The sequence below is a fragment of the Oryctolagus cuniculus genome, chromosome 7 (assembly GCF_964237555.1).
Source record: "Oryctolagus cuniculus chromosome 7, mOryCun1.1, whole genome shotgun sequence".
Lineage (NCBI taxonomy): Eukaryota > Metazoa > Chordata > Mammalia > Lagomorpha > Leporidae > Oryctolagus > Oryctolagus cuniculus.
The window spans coordinates 11,230,916-11,253,034 of NC_091438.1; the positions used below are offsets into that span (position 1 = coordinate 11,230,916).

Genomic DNA, 22,119 nt, shown 5'->3' on the forward strand with positions numbered 1-22,119 from the left:
TTTACCCAGTATGTCGCAACACTGGCCCCAACAAACCCTTCTAATTCCAACTGAGTTTGTGCTAATGAAAGGACTTTGGGTGGAGCTGCTGGAGAGATTCTGGAAGGAGCTGATCACAAAAAGACCAGTGATTAGAAGGTTAGCACTGTCAGAGCCCCTCCCCTCCTCCAGGAAGGGAGAGGTGGGACCAGCATTGTGATCTAAGCGGGTTAAGGTACCGCCTGTGACCCTGGCATGGCAGGTGGGCGCTAGTTTGAAGTCCCAGCTGCTCCACTTCTGAAACAGCTCCCTGCTCATGTGCCTGGGAAAGCAGCAGAGGATGGCCCAGGTACTTGAGCCACCGACCTTGGAGACCTGAAAAAGTTCCTGGTTCTTGGTTTCAGCCTGGCCCAGCCCTGGCCATCATACCCATTTGGGGAGTAAACCAGCAAATGGAAGTTCTCTCTGTCTCTACCTCTCTCTGTTAACTCTGTCTTTCCAATAAAATAAACACATCTCTAAAAAACCAAACCAAACCAAATCAAGACCTGGAGGTATAGGAAAGGCACCCAAAGAGGGTACAGAAGCTGCACCAGTTCCCACATGCCCTGCCTTATGCATGTTGTCATCTGGCTGGACAGCTGCATTCTTCATCATAAATAAGTCAATACAGTGTTTCCCTGTGAGCCATCCTACTACATTATCGAATCCAAGGAGGGGTTGTGGGAAGCTGAGTTTCTGCTGGTTGGTCCCAAGTGCAGGTGACAGCCTACTACAGGCAACTGGCCTCTGAGGAGGTAGCAATCTTATGTGACTGACCTCAGCCTGTGGGAGCTAACTGAATTATAGGACATGCATTGGCAGCCACTGAATTGTTTTGTATGCAGGTAAAACTTTTCACATACCCAATTATAGAAGTACATGCTATACTGAATCTAAGAGCAGGAAAACCCGTTTGATTTTTCTTATCTTTCATTCTTTTTTTTTTTTCTTAATATTTACTTATTTGAAAGGCAGAGTTACAAAGAGGCAGATAGAGAGGTCTTCCCATTTGCTGGTTCACTCCCCAAATGGCTGTAACTATCTGAAGCCAGGAGCCAGGAGCTTCTTCCGGATCTCCCACGTGGGGGCAGGGGCCCAAGGACTTGGGCCACCTCCCACTGCTTTCCCAGGCCAGAGCAGAGAGCTGGATCGGAAGTGGAATAGCCAGGTCTCAAACCAGCACCCTTTTGGGATGAGGGCACTGCAAGCCGCAGCTTTACCCACTAAGCCACAGTGCCAGCCCCACACCTTAGTTTCTATCTTCCTTATTTGAGTGAGGGCCTGAGCTTGTTGAGCAAGCAATTCCCCTGTTTCTACCCTCAATTGCTGCACTTTCATTCAGTGAATACAAGTTTTGACTCTGCTTGCTCTTTTTTAGATGGAAGTCTACCTTGGTATCTGATTTTTGACCATTTCACTTACTACTACTTGTTTTAACTTGTACTTCAAGTTTTATTTTCTGCTCTGAGGACTGAAAGTTCACTCTTTCAAAAAAATAATCACATCTTTTTCACATTAGTGATTTTAGGCATTATTTGCTGAAAAGTGATCTCCTACTGCATCTTGGTAAGCTTATTTTTGTTGACAATATCCACAGTGGTCTCCATGATCTAGACCAAAACTGATAAAATGATTTTTCTCTTCTGACTAGTAAAGACATTTACTCAGAGTAAGCACACTAAGGTGCGCCACAGCGGAGCTTCCCGGGCTATGCACTGAGCACGGCTGCGAAGCCCGCATCACATATGCACGGTTCCCGTTCAATTCCAGGCTACTCTGCCTTCCACCCAGCTTCCCAGTAACTCATCTAGGAAGGCAACAGAAACTGGCTTAAGTGTTGGATCTTTGCAATCCACTTGGGAGACCTGGTCGGAGTTCCCGGCTCCAGGCTCTGCCTGGCCTAGACCTAGCAGTTGCGGGTGTTGGGGAAGTGAAACAATGAATGGAAGACCTCTCTTTCTCTGTCTTTCCCTCTCTGTTACTCTGCCTCTCAAATTAAAAAATAAATAAATGAATAAATAAATCTTAAAACAACACAACAAAATAGAACTTCCTGTATCTATCCTTTTGCACTCCATCAAGAAGAACCCGGCAGACAGGACAAGTTTTCTTCTTAAGGTAGTAGTTTAGCCTGTCACACCAAAATAATGGTCCTCGGCTTAGCTTTCTTTTCAAAGAAATGAGGGTTGGGGCTCATGTAGTGGCATAGCAAGTTAAATTGCCACCTGCAGCACCCACATCCCATACGGGTGTCAGTTCACATCCCAGTTGCTCCATTTCTGATCCACTTCCCTGGTAATGCTCCTGGGAAAACAGGGAAAGATGGCCCAAGTATTTGGACCCTGCCACCCACATAGGAGAAGTTCCTGGTTCTCAGCTTGGGTCTGAACCAGCCCCACACATTGAGGCCATTTGGGGAGTGAACCAGCAGATGAAACATCTCACTCTGTCTCTCCCTCTTGTTCTGTCATGCTGTTATTCAAATAAATAAATAGAAAAGAAAAGGCAACCTCCTGGTCAAGGCACAGGTAAAGGCCGGGGCGAGGCCCGGTTCATAATTTCTAACTTTGCAGCAGTTGGAGCACATCAGTATCTCTATATTAACAACTCATGTATACACAATGGAGCTTCAAAAGATTTATGGAAAAACAGAAAAGATAATGTGTACTCTCCATGAACTTTTTGAAGCTCTCTTAATATTACATGACTTAAAACAGACTCCAGGAAGACACTACGTTTCTAGAATAGGCACATTATATTCCTCCCTGAGACCCCACCTAAAGACCATCCTACGTGACACTTGCCACTGCATGGCCTCTTCTTGGCTAGCCTACTAATGCTCCTATCTAGAGTATAAGCAAATACATTTTATATTACATACCCAAATAACTTTCACCAACAGTTAAAACAAAGTAAAAAAGCCACGGTGCTCCACCACTCTGCCTTGAATATCTCCTCTCTTGTAACAACAGTGCATTCAGAAAGGGCTCATAAGGGAAAATGGTCTGTGCATCTGCTAATGCCGGAATGACAAAATGAAAAATTTGATCTGTAAAAGGTGCTGCCAGAAACTCCTCTGTGAAGGCTGAAAAAACTTGCTGCCTGGAAAAGAAAAATGGAAGCTTTGTATAAAATCAAAATACATTGCTCAAGTCACCGATCAAAATTATCTTTCAAAATATCTTCCTAAATAGAAAATCTGCTGTTGCAAATTAACCAAGTTAGCTATTTAATATCAACCAGATCAACCTGAAATCAATTTAGTGTCTTCTGCATTAAGGTAACTCCACCACGTTCTGTATCTTTTCACAGCTATTAGAAAGCAGGAAAGCCGCGGCTCACTAGGCTAATCCTCCGCCTTGCGGCGCTGGCACACCGGGTTCCAGTCCCGGTCAGGGCACCAGATTCTGTCCCGATTGCCCCTCTTCCAGGCCAGCTCTCTGCTGTGGCCAGGGAGTGCAGTGGAGGATGGCCTAAGTACTTGGGCCCTGCGCTCCATTGGAGACCAGGATAAGTACCTGGCTCCTGCCATCGGATCAGCGCAGTGCGCTGGCCACAGCGTGCCGGCCGCGGCGGCCATTGGAGGGTGAACCAACGGCAAAGGAAGACCTTTCTTTCTGTCTCTCTCTCTCACTATCCACTCTGCCTGTCAAAAAAAAAAAAAAAAAAAAGAAAAAAAAAGGCAGGAAAATAATCATGTTATCAGAATTACAAACTTACATTAGGTTGCAGGGCAGATACACGAAGGACAGTACACAGTTTTCTACAAAGTCAGTAATAAAGCAGACATCTGACTCTCAAGTCTATACTTAAAATAGCATCCTATGTAAAAGTTACTGTTAGGTACCAAGCTCCTGAAATGACAAAGCCAATTAAGACTACCCCATTCTCACCTTGCACCTTCTGGACAGGAGTTGTAAGTAAAGTGCAATGGTTTTAGAACATTCTCCAGCAAAGTTTTTGCTATAGGAACTCGAGATAAATCAGAATATTCAATACTTGATGGAAGCTTACTGTTAATCAACAAATAGAGAGATCTATAATATCCTAAAAGAAAGGAAAAATACATATTTAAAATTTAGCACCTTTTCAAATAGCAATGGAAAAACTCAACAACTTTTTACTTTTTTTTTTTTTACAAATTTCTGAATTTAAGTTAACTTTTCTTTAATGTTTTGTTAAAGTAAACTTCGAACAAATACATAAATTAACCTGGATGATAAACAACACACACCCGTTAGTGTCAACATTGACCAACTTTGATCTTTTCAGTTATGTTTACCCTCATTCAAAAGCAAATCTAAGATCCAATTCTTTCAGAATAGCACCAAAAGATAATTTTTAAAAACAAATCGGTATCACAGTGAAAGTAAGTAGTAATTCTTTAAGATCACGAACACCTAATCAGTATTCAAGCATGAATCCAAATACAAAAAATATTAGGATCTTTGATATGTTGCCAAAGTACTCCCCAAGTATTCAGTTGGTTTGCATGGCTTTCAGGAAGGCAGGCAGAGAGAAAGAGACCTGCCATCTGTTTTACTCACTCCCCAAATGCCTACCAAGGCTGGGACTGAGATGGGACTTAGTTCAGGTCTCCCATACGGGTGTCAAGGACTTGCTTACTTGAGCTACCACTGATGCCACCCAAGGTCAGCGTTAGTGGGAAGTTGGAATCAGGAACCAAAACAGGTACGTTTTTAAATATCCTACTGATATGATGTTGAATTCATGGATTGAAACGCACGGATTTATCTCAGTCTACTGCAGCTGTCACCCTCACTGATCGCCCCTGCCTGTGGTCGTGGGGAACACCGGGCTCTCTGACAGACAGGATGCCCGTCTCACCTCCTGCACACTGACCACGTCCTGCAATCCGACTTTTCTCGGAGGACTCCTAAGTTCCTCACCAAGGCAATGATACACTTGGAGATCATAAGCTGAGTGCCAAAGAGGTTGAGTGCTTAAAAATCAATTTATACAAGAGGGCTCTAAAAAGTTCATGGCAAATACACACTACCTTTTAGTTCTATTTCCCCATGAACATTTTGAAGCCCCTTATGTATATAAGCAGAAACAACATTCACAAACTTTACTAAATTTTCCTTCCTAAGTTTTGGGTCATAGCCTATTGTGCAATGAACAAAAATTGCTATCACTATATTCTTTTGGAAATATTTACCTCCTTTTTTGTAAAATGAGAACAATGTGTAGCATATTTGAAGGCACACAACTAAGAAGCCTAGTCCACTTGCTTGGGATTTTTTTTTTTTGTTAATATTTATTTATTTGAAAGGAAGAGTTACAGAGAGAGAGAGAGAGAGAGAGAGAGAGAGAGAAAGGAAGAGATTCTTCCATCCACTGGTTCACTCCCCAAATGGCTGCAACAGCAGGAGCTTGGCAGATTTGAAGCCAGGAGCTTCTTTCAGATCTCCCACAGTGGGGGGCAGGGGCCCAAGGACTCGAGGCACCTTCTACAGCTTTCCCAGGCCAAAGCAGAGAGCTAGATCAGAAGTGGAGTAGCTGGGACTTGAACCAGTGCCCATATGGGAGCTGGCAGTGCAGGTGGCGGCTTTACCTGCTACACCACAGCGCGGCCCCTTAGGATACTTTTTAAAAATAGAACTGTATATTTTGTACTGTCACAAAACAAAATACTCAGTGCTCTAGCATTACAACTACTTTTTAATTAGCCCAGTTCTATTACACAATGGATTACCAATGAAACCCAACAAAAACGCTTGAAAGTGCTTTTGCTGCGAGGCCAGCACTGTAGCATAGCAGGTAAAGCCGAGCGACACCAGCATCCCACATGGGCGCTGGTTTGATTCCCAGCTGCTCCACTTCCAATCTAGTCCTTGATGATGCACTTGCGAAGGCAGTGGAAGATGGCCCCTGCACCCACGTGGGAGATGAAAATGGAGTTCCTGGCTCCTGGCTTCAGACAGTCCCAGTCCTGGCCGAACGGCCATTTGGGGAATGAACCAGCAGATGGAAGATCTCGCTTTCTGTAACTCTTTCAAATAAATAAATTGATCTGGGAGGGAAAAAAAAAGTGCTTTTGCTGTAACCCTAAGAACATCTAGATGTGTGAGCCGCTTTGAAAGTACCAGGCAGCATGACTGGAGTACTAAGTTCTGCTGGAGTACTAAGTGCTGGTAGTGCTGGTCATCTTCAGAGCACAGAACATCCAGAAGCCGACAGAAATGTGCACTGTGAAACAACATCATGTGGTTTTAAAAGATCTCAGCACCAAATTATATTTATCTTCAATTTCATTTTCCACAATCTTTATGAAGTACCTTGTAATTAACAGCTAGAATGTTAAAATCTTATAGGCTAATGTCAGGAAATAATTTATCAGAACAACTTAAAAATGTAACACAGAGGACATTAGTAGTTTCAGTTACAGATTTTCAAGCATTTTCTGCTGTTAAACAGATTCCAAATAATGAATTTTTTCTTTCTACTTCTATTAAGTAGGAAAAGCAAAAAAAAAATTCTCATCAATGCTTAGCCTTAAGTCAGTACTACATAATGATACATCAATTACAAAGGGCCACTTATAATTATCACTGTTTCTTAAAAGATCAAAATCTGGGGCCTGCTTTGGGGCACAATGCGTTAGAACCTGTGGTGTCAGCATCCCATATGAGTACCAGCTGGAGCCCCGGCTGCTCCACTTCTGATCCAGCTCCCCGCTACTGCTCCTGGGAAAGCAGCAGAAGATGGCCCACGTGCTTAAGTGCTTGGTCTCCCGCCCCGACACAGGAGACCATAATGGAGTTCCTGGCTCCTGATTTTGGCCTGGCCCAGCACAGCCCTGATCATGTGGCCACTGCAACCATTTAGGGAGTGAACCAGCAGGTGAAAGACCTCTCTTTCCCTCTTTCTCTCTGCCTTTCAAGTAAATAAACCTCAGAAACAAACAAACAAAAAATCCACAAATTTCAATTTACTTTTAATTAGCTAAGCAGTTACTGTAAGTTTAACAGACTAAGCAGTTTTTTTTTAAAACCTAATCTAATGGGGCTAGCACCTGCAGTGCCAACACGCCATATGGACACTGGTTTGAGTCCTGGCTGCTCCACTTCTGATCCAGCTCTCTGCTATAGCCTCGGAAAGCAGCAGAAAATGGCCCAAATCCTTGGGTCCCTGCACCCCCATGGGAGACCCAGAAGAAGCTCTTGGCTCCTGTCTGGCCCAGCCCCAGTTGTTGTGGCCATTTGTGGAGTGAACTAGTGGATGGAAAACAGCTTTCTGACTCTCCCTCCAACTCTGCCTTGAAAATAATACAGAGAGATGTACACAACAGCCAGCACTGGGCCACGCTGAAGCCAGGCACCAGGAACTCAATGAGGGTCTCCCATGAGGGTGGCATGGACTGCCTCCAGAACACACATTAAGGAGATCCTGGAATTGAAAGTAGGGTCCAGGCTCAGAACCGGGCATGTGGGTATCCCAAGTGGCATCTTAACAGCTGGGCCAAATGCCCGCTTATAACCTTTAAAGTTTTAAACCAAATCAGCTAAATTTTAATGCAGATCAAACCCTCACATCAAGAAAACAAAAGCTAAGTTACTTATTGGTAACTTGGCTTTCCAGAGCAACCTGTGGCTTGCTCCTTCCTTCCTTCCAATTTATTTATCTGAAAGGCAAAGTGACAAAAAGAGAGAGGGAAAAGAGAGTTTTTCCTTTTGCTGGTTCACTCCTCAAATGCTTCAACAGATGGTCTGGGTCAGGCCAAAAGCAGGAGCCGTAAGCCACCCCGCTCTCCCACGGGGGTGGCAGAGTCCACCTCCTACTGCCTTTCCAGGAGCATTAGCAGGAAGCTGGAACAGAAGCAGCGCAGCTGGGGCTCAGACCGCACTCTGCTATGGGATACCAGCCTGGAGGTCGTTCAACATGCTGGGCCACAATGCCAGCTCCTATGGCTCCTTTGTGACTAATCACACACATACACTTTTTTTTTTTAAATGCTGACCACACGCTTTCTACCTGTGAAGACACTGGAACTGAGGGGCTTTTAATTTTAGATTTCATATTGGTCAATTCATAATAAAACATTTTAAAATCATATTTACTCCAAAATAGTGTCACCAATGTGTATTCAGGGGGAATTTCAGACTTTAATTATTACATCCTATGGAATATAGTCACTTTAAGAACAGTAATAGGCCGGCGCCGCGGCTCACTAGGCTAATCCTCCGCCTAGCGGCGCCGGCACACCGGGTTCTAGTCCCGGTCGGGGCGCTGGATTCTGTCCCAGTTGCCCCTCTTCCAGGCCAGCCCTCTGCTGTGGCCCGGGAGTGCAGTGGAGGATGGCCCAAGTGCTTGGGCCCTGCACCCCATGGGAGACCAGGAGAAGCACCTGGCTCCTGGCTTCAGATCAGCGCGGTGCGCCAGCCACAGTGGCCATTGGAGGGTGAACCAACGGCAAAAGGAAGACCTTTCTCTCTGTCTCTCTCTCTCTCACTGTCCACTCTGCCTGTCAAAAAAAAAAAAAAAAGAAGAACAGTAATAATGCACAAAAGTTTTAACACTGAATTAGAAAGTTCAAATAGGGCTGGCGCCATGGCTTACTTGGTTAATCCCCACTTGCGGCACTGGCATCCCATATGGGTGCCGGGTTCTAGTCCCGGTTGTTCCTCTTCCAGGCCAGCTCTCTGCTGTGGCCCGGGAGTGCAGTGGAGGATGGCCCAAGTGCTTGGGCCCTGCACCCCATGGGAGACCAGGAAAAGCACCTGGCTCCTGGCTTCAGATTGGTGCAGCACGCCAGCCACAGTGCGCTGGCCATAGCGGCCATGTGGAGGGTGAACCAAAGGAAAAGGAAGACCTTTCTCTCTGTCTCTCTCTCTCATTGTCTAACTCTGTCAAAAAAAAAAAAAAAAAAAAAAAAGTGGCCCAACTCTTTGGGCCCCTGCCACCGATGTGGGAGACCCAGATGAAGCTCTTGTCTCCTGGCTTCAGCCTGGCCCATGCCCAGCTGTTTCAGCCATTTAGGAAGAGAATCAGCAGGCAGAAGATTTCTCTATCTCTCCCCCTTTCTCTGTAGCTTTCAAGTAAATCTTTTTTTTTTTTTTTTTGAAGTCACTTTTTAGGAGATGGCATTGTGGTGCAGCAGGTTAAGTCGCCCCTTGGGACACTGGTGTTCCATATCACGTTTGCATCTCGGCATCTCCAAATCCAATCCAGTTTCCTGCTAATGTACCTGAAGCAGCAGAAGATAACCCAAGTACTTGAGCCCCTGCCAACTAACTGGGAGACCTGAAAAAGCTCCTGGCTCCTAGCTTCAGCCTGACCTAGCCCTGGCCATTGTGGTCATTTGTGGAGTGAACCAGCAAATGGCAATTATCTCTCTCTCACTTTGCCTTTCTAATAAAATAAATATTTTTTTTAAAGTTTACTTTTTAAGTAAGATAGGCTCTTCAAATGAAGTAACTTACGAACTAATGGTATTTTCTTTCCTATCCATTTAGGAAGACAATGAAGTACAAATCCTTTACTAAGAATCTGACTGCAAATCCTGAATTAAAGTACACAGGACAATTTCCGAAAGCACACATTAGTTTTCTTCATTTCTAAGCAGAAGGAAAAGTAAAGAAAGAGAATAAACATGTCTCCAATTTTTAGATGGGGTAGAGCTGAGTACAGCTGTATAGAATTCACCACTCCTGATAGGCATGCCCTTGATCAAGCAGATATTTCTTATAAAAGTTACATTTTTACATTCAGAATAATGACACAAGCTCTTACTTTATACAATAATGCCAATCCACAGTTCTGACCCGACCTATTACTTACTTACCATTTTGAATCATGTAGTGCAATATTTGTTCAATTACTGACACTACATAGCTAGCATCTTGTAAAATAGGCAAGTAAGTATTCTCAGATGAAAACACTTCAAGCATTCTCATTGGAAGTGCAACATTCAAACTGTCATCATTACAGTTTTGTAGTAACCTGTAAAAATGAAAAATGTATTTACTGGATGGCAACTGTCAGCAAAGTTTCCCCAAATTCCTCTCAGTCACTCTGTACCATCTGAGCCACTCAATTCTAGTACCAGAGTATCTCGGAAATAGGGGCGACTCAAAGACAGGGTAATGATTGAATCAATTCTGTCGTTTAGACTTCCTAAGTCCCTATTATGGAACTAAGTTTATAGAGATGAAAAATATACAATGACAAAAAGAAAAATGAACATGAAAAAACAATGACTGGGTTTGGTGTTTGGCACAGCTGTTAAAACCCTGCCAGAGTGCCCTAGTTCATAACCAGACCTGCTGATTCCAACGTCCTGCTGACAAACACTCCGGGAGGCAGCGAGTGAAGGATGGGTCAAGTACAGGAGACCCAGATCGAGTTCCCAGCTCCTGCCCAGCTCTGGCTATTGAATATGTATGAGGAGTGAACCAACAACTGAGAGATCTCTCTGTGTCTTTTTCTCTGTCTTTCAAATTGAATAAATAAATGAATGGCTCCCAGCTCCTGACTTCAGCCTGGCCCAGCTCTGGCTATTGAATACGTATGAGGAGTGAACCAACAACAGAGATCTCTCTGTGTCTTTTTCTCTGTCTTTCAAATTGAATAAATAAATGAATGGCCAGCGCCGCGGCTCACTAGGCTAATCCTCCGCCTGCAGCACTGGCACACCAGGTTCTAGTCCCAGTCAGGGCGCCGGATTCTGTCCTGGTTGCCCCTCTTCCAGGCCAGCTCTCTCCTGTGGCCCGGGAGTGCAGTGGAGGATGGCCCAAGTGCTTGGGCCCTGCACCCCATGGGAGACCAGGAAAAGCACCTGGCTCCTGGCTTCGGATCAGCGCGGTGTGCCGGCCGCGGTGTGCAGGCCGCAGCGCGCCGGCCGCGGCGGCCATTGGAGGGTGAGCCAACGAAAGGAAGACCTTTCTCTCTTCTGTCTCTCTCTCTCACTGTCCACTCTGCCTGTCCAAATAAATAAATAAATAAATGGAGAAAAGACCAAAGATTGCAAACACAGTGTGAAAAGTATTTTAATTCCGGGAAGACTGCAATCCACAGATTGCATTAAAGAGAAGCTCCGTCTAATTAAACTCAGATAAGGATCTCTTTTAAGGTGTATTTTCTCCTTAAATGATGTCTTCAGGACTTTCTGTGCCTGCAATATTTGCCAAGTAAAACAGACAGTAATATATTTCTAGTCCTTCAGCAGAAGAAAAAGCTGTCACAGAATTAAGTCCTATTTTAGTTTTTTAAATGTGTTCATTTATTTGAAAGGCAGACAGACACAAAGAGAGAGAGAGAAGGAGAGGGATTGATTATCCAGTCAGTAGTTCACTGCCCACAGGCCCACAACATCCAGGCTGGCCCAGGCTGAAACCAGGAGTCAAGAACTCCATTTCAGTCTCCCATGTGAGCAGCAGGGACCCAGACACTGAGCTAGCACGCACTTCTTCCCAGGTGCTACAGGGAGCCGGCCTGGAAATGCAGCAGCCAGGACTCAAACCAGCTCTCCACACTGCTACCTACAGCTCAACCTGCTGCACCTCAATGCCTGTCCTGCTTCTCTTCTTGTAAGGACAATCATACTGGAACAGGGTAGGCTCTCCCACCTCAACCAATTCCATCTGTAGTCGTCTACTGGCAATCTGGATAAAGTGCCCTTCCCCATTCCCAAGGTTACACCCCATAACCTGAAGCCAGCCCCGTCCTCTCTCTCCCACTCAGAAGCATTGTACCAGCAATTCTTCATCCTGCATCATCAAGCTCTCGTTCTTACCAGAGCTACAAACAGGCTATTAGCTCTTCCAAAGTAAAGAGAATCCCCCTGCACTGTTCTCACCCACATTCCTAAACTGAAGCACAAGACCTTCCCCCACCACTGCTCATCAGGTGCTACTGAGATAACTGTAAAAGACGGGGGGGGGGGGGGGGTATTATCCACAATAAAAACAAAGAGAAAAAAAAAAGAAAATCCATGTTCTGTCATTCTTTGCTGAAACTCTGGCTTCCCTATTCTCAGCAAAAACCAAAGTCCCGGAAGCCCCACTGGAGGGCCCTCTCACCCCTGGGACTCTGAGCCCAGGCTGACAGCCTGCATAGCAGTCAGCTCCTGGGTGAGACTTTGCTGCTAAACTGTCTAAAACAACGCATCCCGTCCCAAATTTCACTCCCCCATTTCCTCCGCTCTATCTCCCCAATACTTATCAACGTCTATGACTTTTCCATGAAAACATGTATTTTCCTTATTTATGCTATCTTAGCCTCCCAGAACAGATACGCGCTCCAGAAGAGCAAGGACTCCCTAATGTGGCGCGGCTTTCTCCTGGTGCTGAGCGCTGGGCCTAGCAGTCAGCGGGAACTCACCAATTCTCCTAATAAAGGGTGATCGGCCAAACCCTAAGTTCTTCCTCAGGGATACTCATGCACAAAGTATGTAAATATTCATTCCTTCAAAAAGTTATCTTTATTTTCAAAATAAATTCACTTGATTTAAATAAGTAGGTTTTTACAAATTGGATGTTAATATTAAATAAAAATTGCACAGAAAACCTCTATTTTAAACGTCTGGGCTAGGGGCCAGCATTGTGGCATAGCTGCCACCAGTGACACCAGCATCCCGTACAGGCTCCAGTTTGAGTCCTGGTTGTTATATTTCCGATCCAGCTCCCTGCTAACGGCCTGAGGAAAGCAACTGAAATGGCCCAAGTGCTTGACCCCTGCCACCCATGTGGGAGACCTGGAAGAAACTGTTGGCTCCTGCCTTGTCCAGCCTCAGACACTGCAGCCACTTGGGGAGTGAACCAGTGGATGGCAGATCTCTCTTTCTCTCTGTAACTTTGACGAATGAATGAATGAATGAATGAATGAAGAGCCTGGGCTAAACAGAAATGCTAACAGCCATGATGGTATCAAGAACATTCAGTATACAAGAGGTTCTGAGACTGGAAAAGTTTAGGAACAAAACAAAACAAAAAAAACACAATTGCTTGAAGGGGAGGCAGACTATGAACACGTGATGAGGAAACCATCTACCTGTCATCCTAATCACCCAGCAGAGTACCGAGATAGTGAGCCATGGAAGAATCATTCCAATCTCCTTGGAAAAGTCGATCTATCCCCTCAGGTCCCTAGGCCAGTAACTGCAACGCAGGTTGTCTGGCTTCCACTTCAACACTGCACTGATCCAATTCCATTCATCCTAAAGGTATATGGCATCAACTTCTGTTTTATAGGAGGTATGCAATTTCTAAAGAAGAAACTCCCCTTCTTCCTGTTTTCCTAGTTCTCCAGAAGTTATCCTGGGGACTGAAAGATCTTTAAGCAAAAGCCAGCGCACACACACACACCCTTTTCCTGGTAATCTCATTAAACCATGACCTCAGAAAGTCATGCACGTGACTAATTTTGGGCTCACACATAAGAACTTGAGGGACTGACGCTGTGTAGTAGTGGGTAAAGCCGCCACCTGCAGTGCTGGAATCCCATATGGGCATAAGTTCAAGTCCCTGCTGCTCCACTTTTTTTTTTTTTTTTTTTTAAGATTTATTTTATTTATTTGAAAGAGAGTTACAGAGAGAGAGAGGTCTTCCATTTGCTGGTTCACACCTCAGATGGCTGCAACAGCCAGAGCTGTGCCGATCTGAAGCCAGGAGCCAGGAGCTTCTTCTGGGTCTCCTACATGGGTGCAGGAGCCCAAGGATTTGGGCCATCTTCTACTGCTTTCCCAGGCCATAGCAGAGAGCTGGATGGGAAGAGGCACAGCCAGATTCGAAGCAGTGCCCATAAAGGATGCTGGCACTTCAGGCCAGGGCTTTAATCCGCTGTGCCACAGCGCCAGCCCTGCTGCTCCACTTCTGATCCAGTTCTCTGCAGTGGCCTGGGAAAGCAGTGGAAGATGGCCTAAGTCCTTGGGCCCCTGCAACCATGTGGGAGACCTGGAAGAAGCTCCTGATCAGCGCAGCTCCAGCTCTTGGCTGCAGCCAACTGGGGAGTGAACCAGCAGATGGAAGACCTCTCTCTCTCTCTCTCTCTCTCTCTGCCTCTCCCTCTCTCTCTGTGTAACTCTGACTTTCAAATAAATAAATAAATCTTTAAAAAAAAAACTTGATAAAAGGAATATTCTGAGTGGTTATCAAACTATATTTTGGTAGAAAGCCTTATAGAACAGAATCAGTGTCACACTAGGAGTCTTCTTGGCCATTCCGTTCACAAGAATGTCTAACATTTCACAAAAGAACTCTAGGATATTCTTAAAAAATATCATCCGAAAGATACATCTATGCATTGATTTCTACGTCATCTGGACAAGAATTGCCTAGAGCAAAAATTGCAATATGCAGAACATTCCACTGTCTCTCCCTCCTTAAAACGTGGATAACAGTCTCAGAAAACAAAATAAGCTGTTTCTCAAGACATTCACATTCCAAGTGATCCATACATTGTTATGTGTAAGTCACTATTGTGACTGAATTTACCTGCAACAGAGGCTCATCAACCTTTTTATTTGAAATAAACATGTAAGTCTCTCAGATCCATCCAACTGCTTAACAAACAGAGAGCTGTGTTTAATTAAGTTCTGATACAGCCATATCTGAAATAGCAAAACACAGAAAATACAACTCTTCATCAATAAAAATTTAACTGTTTGCTACTTTATGTAATACCCCAAATCTCCTCAAATGGTAACACACAGTTAAATCTAATCAAAACCTATTAAAGGGGCAGGTATTTGACCTTGTCGTTAACATGGGTGGGGACACCCATACCCTGTATCAGCGTCCCTGGTTTTGTGTCCCAACTCTTGCTCCCAATTTCAGTTTTCTGCTAATGTGGACCCTGGGAGGCAGTAGCTCATGTAGCTGGGCTCCTGCTACTCATTTAAGGCCTGAATTAAGTTCCTTACTCCTGGTTTCAGCCTGGTCCGGCACCCATTTCTTCCACTTCTGACCCAACTCCTTGCCTGGGAAAGCAGGAGAAATGAGACCCAGATGGAGTTTGAGGCTCCTGGCCATTGCAGCTATCTGGGGAGTGAACCAGCAGATGGAAGATCTGCCTCTCCTTTCGTTTGTCTCTTTCTCTAACTCTGCCTTTCAAATAAATAAATATTAGAAAAAGAAAATTATTGCTCTTGAATTTTTGTCTGCAAATTAAGTCAACAGGGGCTGACGCTGGGGGAAAGCAGGTTAACGCCCTGGCCTGAAGTGCCAGCATCCCATATGGGTGCCAGTTTGAGTCCCGGCTGCTCCACTTCTAACCCAGCTCTCTGCTATGGCCTGGGAAAGCAGTGGAAGATGGCCCAAGTCCTTGGGTCCCTGCGCCTATGTGGGAGACCCGGAAGAAGCTCCTGGCTCCTGGCTTTGGATTGGCACAGCTCTGGCCATTGCAGCCATCTGGGAGTGAACCATCGGACAGAAGACCTCTCCCCTCCCCACCTCCCTCTCTGCCTCTCCTCTCTGTGTAACTCTGACTTTCAAATAAATAAATAAATCTTAAAAAAAAAAAAAGTTTGTGAGAAAGAATAAAATAACAGTGTAATTAAAACAATTAAGTCAACAGTTAAGTTCATATTCCTTATAGGAAACCAGTTTGATAACATTTAATTCTATTTAGGATTTCAGAATGTACATATGAAGTTTGGTTTGTTTGTACTTGAGGCCTGGAGTCAGGGTATACAACTACCTCGTTCTGAAACAGGACTCCACACATACTGTCCCATGTTTAGGAACCATTAGGGGACTGCAGACTAGAAATCATTCATGAAAGGAAGTGGTATTCTGGAGAGACACCTCAATTGATACCCACAGCACGGACATTACTCTGTTCCTTGGCCTTTCAACCTACAAGGTTAAAGAATATGAGGACTGGGACAGGCTATTCCAAAAAGAAAGCCAGATTACCTACTACCGTAATTTGATTCTTTCTCATTACCTTCAGATAGAAAGCTTGGATGTGAGGACATTCTAAGTGGGTTAACTGCCTTTACTGCTTCTCTGGACTAGCTCTAGTTTACAGAGTTCTGCATATGTTCCAGCCTTGCTCAATTCAGGAAGTAGCACTGAGTTTTAAGGCCAAATACCAGAAAAACAACAGAGTACTCCTCGGTCCTCTGTACTTATTTCATTCAGGGCTCTGTCTCATATGTACTGTCTATAGCAGGGGTGGGAACATTTTTTTCTGCCAAAGGCCATTTGAATATTTATAATATCAGTCATGGGCCATTTAAAATTATTTACTTAAAAATTAGCCTACTATAAACTTAGTGAATTTTGAGTCCCACCAGCAGTGGCTTTGGCAGGATCACACTAACTGATTTCATGGGTCTTATAAGGCACATGGGCTGAATCCCCACCCCTCATTTACAGCATGGACCTGTTGACATTTTCCACCCCTATATCCACCTGGTGATATTAATTACAGATATATAAAATGTATAGGAGAAAATATATATTTAACCTAATAATTACATCTGAATCTCATAATTTTCTTGGGAAAACAGTAAGTTGTGTTTTTTAAAATTATACATCTATGCATATTTATGTATGTTTCATCATTAACACGTACTGTTCATCACTGATATATTGTTCATCAAAAGCATATAAAATTTTTAGAGAAATACAATTATATTTTGGATGTTTTAAAAAGAAATACCCTATATTTTAGAGACTGGTAATCAAGTATTTACAGATGAGTACGTGATATTTAAGATGTGTTTCACAGTGACAGAAGGCAAAGGTGTAGGGGGCTGTGCATGAACGAATGTGCTCCTAACTGCTGAGCCTGAGTCAGGGTACATGTGGTTTTAATATCTGAAATTTCCCATAACAAAAAAAGAGAAAGTCAATTACTGTCAAATTTTAAGGGATAAAACTTATCATCAAAAAGGTAACTTGCTGGGGCCGGCGCTGTGGCACAGCAGGTTAACGCCCTGGCCTGCAGTGCGGGCATCCCATATGGGTGCCGGTTCAAGACCCAGCTGCTCTACTTCCGATCCAGCTCTCTGATGTGGCCTCGGAAATAAGAAGATGGCCCAAATGCTTGCTTGGGCCCCTGTACCCGTGTGGGAGACCCGGAGGAGGCTCCTGGCTCCTGGCTCCGGATCAGCTCAGCAGCAGACACTTCAGCCAATTGGGGAGTGAACCACTGGATGGAAGACCTCTCTCTTTCTCTCTCAGTGTAACTCTGACTTTCAAATAAATAAATAAATCTTCTAAAAAAAAAGGTAACTTGTTACAGATTACTGAAAAAAAAGTTCAAAGATGTTCATTAGAGACTTATCTGTCTTCTTGATAAGATAATTCACCATATCCTCTTAAAAAAAAAAAAAAAAGGCTGGAAAATACATAAACAAAGACAAGTGAAAAAACCATTCACACTCACCAAACGTTTTGAGTCCTCATTTTGTTTGTAAAAAAACAGAAGCTGCCTCACCAAAAGGGTAAGGTTGGGACCATTAGCAATGGGAAATGTGCCACCAGACTGTGACAAGTTAGCACAGCGATCAAATGCACTTCTTTGGATGGAATACTAAAAGCAAAGAAAAAAATACATAAACATGTTATTTGGACACACAATTCTTTTCATCTGAATACAATGCTCAATACTTTCACATCTGTGGTGGAAACTAACAAGATGCTGCTACCACAGTTATCAGTAAAAGGTCAAATTTCTTCCACAATTCTTTTTGATCTGTAGCTGTGTTCTAGACCTCATTTGCATTATTTAAAAATTATCTAGAAACTCACATATCAGTCTTTACATAGATAAAACTAATAAAATTATGTATTGGGAAAAATATCATTTACACTTGCATTAAACAGACATGAAAATACATACAAATGATAACATTTGCCAATACTACAATATAATATATAAAAAAGCTCCTGCATTTCTTTCCCAGTTTTAAAAGAAAACAAACTTACTTGCTGTTTTCTGTCTCTGTAGCCTCGAATAAATGATTGGATGATTATTGCATTTTTCAATCTTCGCCTTTCTTCCTGAATTATGGAGGGAACAACTGGTTAGTACCAGCAAAAATAACATTTCACTAGTAAAGATTTCTTAAAACGCCATATAATTCATGTAACTTAAAATACACTCTACAGGGATGGTGTTGTGGCACGGAGGGTTAAGCTGCTACCTACCACAGCAGTACCCTATATGGGTGCTAGTTTGAGTCCCTGCTGCTCTACTTCTGATCCAGCTCCCGCTAATGTGCCTGGGAAAGTAGTTGAAGATGGCTCAAGTACTTGGGCCCCTGTATCCATGTGGAAGACCTGGATTCTGGTTTCGGCCTGGCCGAGCCTTGGCCACTGTAGGCATTTGAGGAGTGAGCCAGCTCACTCTCTGTCTCTCCACCTCTCTGTAACCCTTTCAAATAAGTAAATCCTTAAAAAAATTACACTCCTTCAAAGTAAATCATTCAGAGAATGTTTTTCACCACTGTCACCACTACTGAATTTTAGAACAACTTCATCACCTCTACTCTCCCCCTCCTGGCTCCTGGAAACCATTAGCATGCTTCCTGTCTCTACCACTTGTCTCCTCTTGACATTTCATACAATGGAGTCATACGGTATATGCCTTTTTGTCTGACTTTTTTCATTTAGCATGCTGTTTTCAAAGTTCATCTATGTTTTAGCATATGTCAGTACTTCCCTCCTTTTTATAGCCAAGTAATATTTCATTGTATGTATATTTCTCATTTTGTTTATTAGCTGATGGACATCTGTTTCCACTTTGAGCTGTTATGAGTAATGTTACTATGAATATTCATGCACAAGTTTCTCTAAAGATACAGGTTTTCATCTCTCTTGGGTATATACACAGGAGTGGAATTAACATTTTTGCCACAATGTTTCCCAAAATGGCTACACTATTTTATAAACTCAACAGCACAGTAACTTTGCTTTGAGCTTTAAATACTAAGAATACAAACAGCTAACACAAACATCAATTTTGAAGGTCACTTTCTTGTTTCAAGAGAAAAGCCCAGATTTCACTGAATCAAGATTGTTTTACCTAAAAATTTAAGACAATTAGCATTCAAACTCAGGTATGACACTAATCTCTGTGCTCCATTTTACTGTAATATATTGTTCTGTGTCTTCTGTAGTACCAGGTACAAACCTGAGACACACAAACACCCATACAACGCTGGGAGTAAAGAACACCATCAGGCCATGCTGAGACAGAAGAGACTTTATCTAAGGTGTGCTAGAAATAAGTCAGTCCCCACTAGGGCTGAAGGTAAGCTTCAAGTCAGCTCAATTCTGTGTTAGTTAACAGTGATTTTGTTTCTCTCTTGACTTCCTCCTCAATGTAAATGTAACATTCACCAAAAGATGTCAAATTATAGAGCTTGAAACTAACCTCTAAATTTGTAATATACAATATTCAGTATTCAATCAAAAGTAACCGGGCATGCATAAGACAAAACTAAAAACTGAAGACAAACAACAGAAACAGAAACACAGAAGACTCAATTACTAGGGTTTAGACACTGTTTATAAAAATCTACAACTATGTTCAAGAAACTAAATACCAAAGGAACTGGAAAACGTAAAAGAATAAAAGCAAAATTTTAGAATTAAAATTAAGCTCAATGGATGTATTTTTTAAAAGATTTATTCGAAAAGCAAAGTGACAGAGACAGAGAAAGACACAGAGAGAGTAACAGAGACAAAGACATTTTTCCATCCATTGGTGCACTCCCCCAATGGTCACAACGAACAGGGCTGGGCCTGACCAAAACCAGGAGCCAGGAACTCCAGAGTCTCCCACGTGGGTGGCAGGGGTCCAAGTATTTCAATCACCTTCTGCTGCCTTCCCAAGTGCATTAGCAGGGAGTTAGACGGGAAGTGCTATAGACGGGATTCAAAAAGGTGCTCATATGGGATGCCAGCATAACCTGCTGCGCCATAACTCTGGCCCCTCAAATGATGTATTTAACAATAAGACATTGTTAATGGTAATTTGTAAATTAGAAATTAGGTCAGAAGAAAATGGCTGAATCAAAGCACAGGTATTCAAAAGAATATATAAGAGTATAGCGGCAGCATATGGTACACAACACAAACATCAAATATGCAAGTCTGGGACAGGTGCTGCTACGTCGACATCCCATATGAACGCCAGATGGAACTGCTCCACTTCCAACCCAACTCCCTGCTAACGTGCCCGGGACAGCAGTGGAAGACGGCCCAAATGCTTGGGCCGCTGCACCCATGTGGGAGATCCAGAAGAAGCTCCTGGTTCTTGGCTTTGGTCTAGCCCAGGCTTAGTTTTTGCAGCCATTTGAGGAGTGAACTAGTGGTTGAAAAGATGTCTCTCTCTTCTCTCCATTAACTCTGCCTTTCAAATAAATAAAATAAATCTTAAAAATATATATATATACACACACATATACATAGTTATATGAGCATCCAAGGAGAAGAGAGGGAAAACGCAGCAAAAACATTATTGGAAGATATGGCTGAGCAATTAAAAACTTTAAAAAGAGAGAGGAAGGAAGGAAAGAAGGCACGGAGGGGAGGGGGGGAAGCATGGATCAACAAATCTCTCTTGGTTGAGCGATGATTCTCAATTTCTATCCAGGTGATTTCTGGAGACACTTTCGGTTCCAACAACTGAGGGAACAGAATACTGCTACTCCTCCAATGTAGAGGATAGTCCCCAGGACAGAGAATCATCGGGTCAGAAATGTCAATAGTGGAGAGGTTGAGCAACCTTTCCTTTGCTGTGCATTTAACCAAGAATGCTCCTCTCCAGGTTTTTATAAAGCACGTTCTTTTTCATCCTCAGGAATGAAACTCTAACCCGTTCAGGGAGCCCCTCCTCTCAACACCGTATCTAATGAAGGCCTTCCCAGTTACTATCCTGTTACTCTATCGCCTTTAGAGCTTGTACTAGTACGTCAGTATCTTGGCTACTGTCTGTGCTCCCATCACTGAGGAAGAAATCTGTCTTTTCTATTTCTTATTTGCATATCCAGCATGACAAGCTCTCAATAAATAGTTGCTACAGGTATGAATGAACTGTGAAAATAACAAATAAAAACTATCCAGAAAATCCCTAAGATAGTATAAATGCTAATTAACAAACCAAAGCTATTTTAAGAAATCACCAGAAAGATAAAAGGTAAATCCAAGAATGTTATTAGTTCCTTTCTTTTACTGCATTCATAGTTAAAATACACGCTTTAACAGTGAGTCTCTCTTCTTGCTTAACAAAATAAGAACATTATATATTAAGCCTTTACAGATCTTCTGGAAACCATATCATAAGCAAGTAGGCTAACTAAAAGGCCATACCCCCTCTCGAGTCTGGAAACTGCCTTTTAAGCCCATTTTTTAAAATGGTTCGAGGACAAACAACTGTAAAATCCAACAAATCCAGAAAGTTTTCTAAAGCTAAATACACACATATATGTCATATAAAACACACACACACCAAGGTTTGTTTAAATGCTATGGAAAATGCTTATCTTCATAGAGTATTGCAAAGCTGTTTTTACCTCTCTCTTTCTTCTTTCTTCCTGAGTACGATGTAAAAGAGAAGCCTTTTCTTCCTAAATTCAAAAAAAGAGAAAAGGAAATGAAGGTTGCAATTTCAAATTTAACATCCTCATTAAAGAATTATAGAAAGGATGGGGCCGGCACTGTGGCGTAGAGGGTGAATCTGCCACCTGCAGCCCAGCATCCCACATGGGAATAGGTTCTAGTCCCAGCTGCTCCACTTCCATCCAGCTCTCTGCTATGGCCTGGGAAAGCAGTAGATGTCCCAAGTCCTTCGGCCCCTGCACCCACATGGGAGACCCAGAGGAAGCTCTGGGCTCCTGGCTTTGGAGCAGACCAGCTCCAGCCATTGTGGCCATTTGGGGAGTGAACCAGAGGATGGAAGACCTCTCTCTTTTTCTCTCTGACTCTGCCTCTCAAGTAAAAAAAATAAATCTTTAAAAAAAATTTTTTAAATATTTTCATGACAAGCAAAACTAAATGTTGAGCAAAATTAACTTAGTTTGTAGAAGAAACCGAAATAAGAGAAAGTTAAATACTTCAAGTAAATGAAAAAAAATTAAAGGTTCAAGACACTGCATATGAATCATTAGAAAAAGTAAAA

General features: G+C 43.0%; 1 protein-coding gene across 3 annotated transcripts in view; it reads right to left on the reverse strand.

Annotated features, from left to right (window-relative positions):
• The window catches only part of UBE3C (ubiquitin protein ligase E3C), a 122,975-nt gene that overhangs the window by 73,418 nt on the left and 27,438 nt on the right, over nucleotides 1-22,119 (reverse strand). For 2 of the 3 annotated variants that reach the window (XM_017345649.3, XM_002715019.5), the window contains exons 2-8: nucleotides 21,515-21,568; nucleotides 17,922-17,996; nucleotides 17,380-17,526; nucleotides 14,478-14,593; nucleotides 9,830-9,987; nucleotides 3,915-4,068; nucleotides 2,903-3,123 (exon numbers count right to left, since the gene is read on the reverse strand). In XM_017345649.3, the coding sequence (XP_017201138.1) occupies nucleotides 2,903-3,123; nucleotides 3,915-4,068; nucleotides 9,830-9,987; nucleotides 14,478-14,593; nucleotides 17,380-17,526; nucleotides 17,922-17,996; nucleotides 21,515-21,568 (925 nt within the window). The remainder of the gene's footprint in view (nucleotides 1-2,902; nucleotides 3,124-3,914; nucleotides 4,069-9,829; nucleotides 9,988-14,477; nucleotides 14,594-17,379; nucleotides 17,527-17,921; nucleotides 17,997-21,514; nucleotides 21,569-22,119) is intronic. The other variant, XM_070077217.1, reaches the window with a different exon arrangement.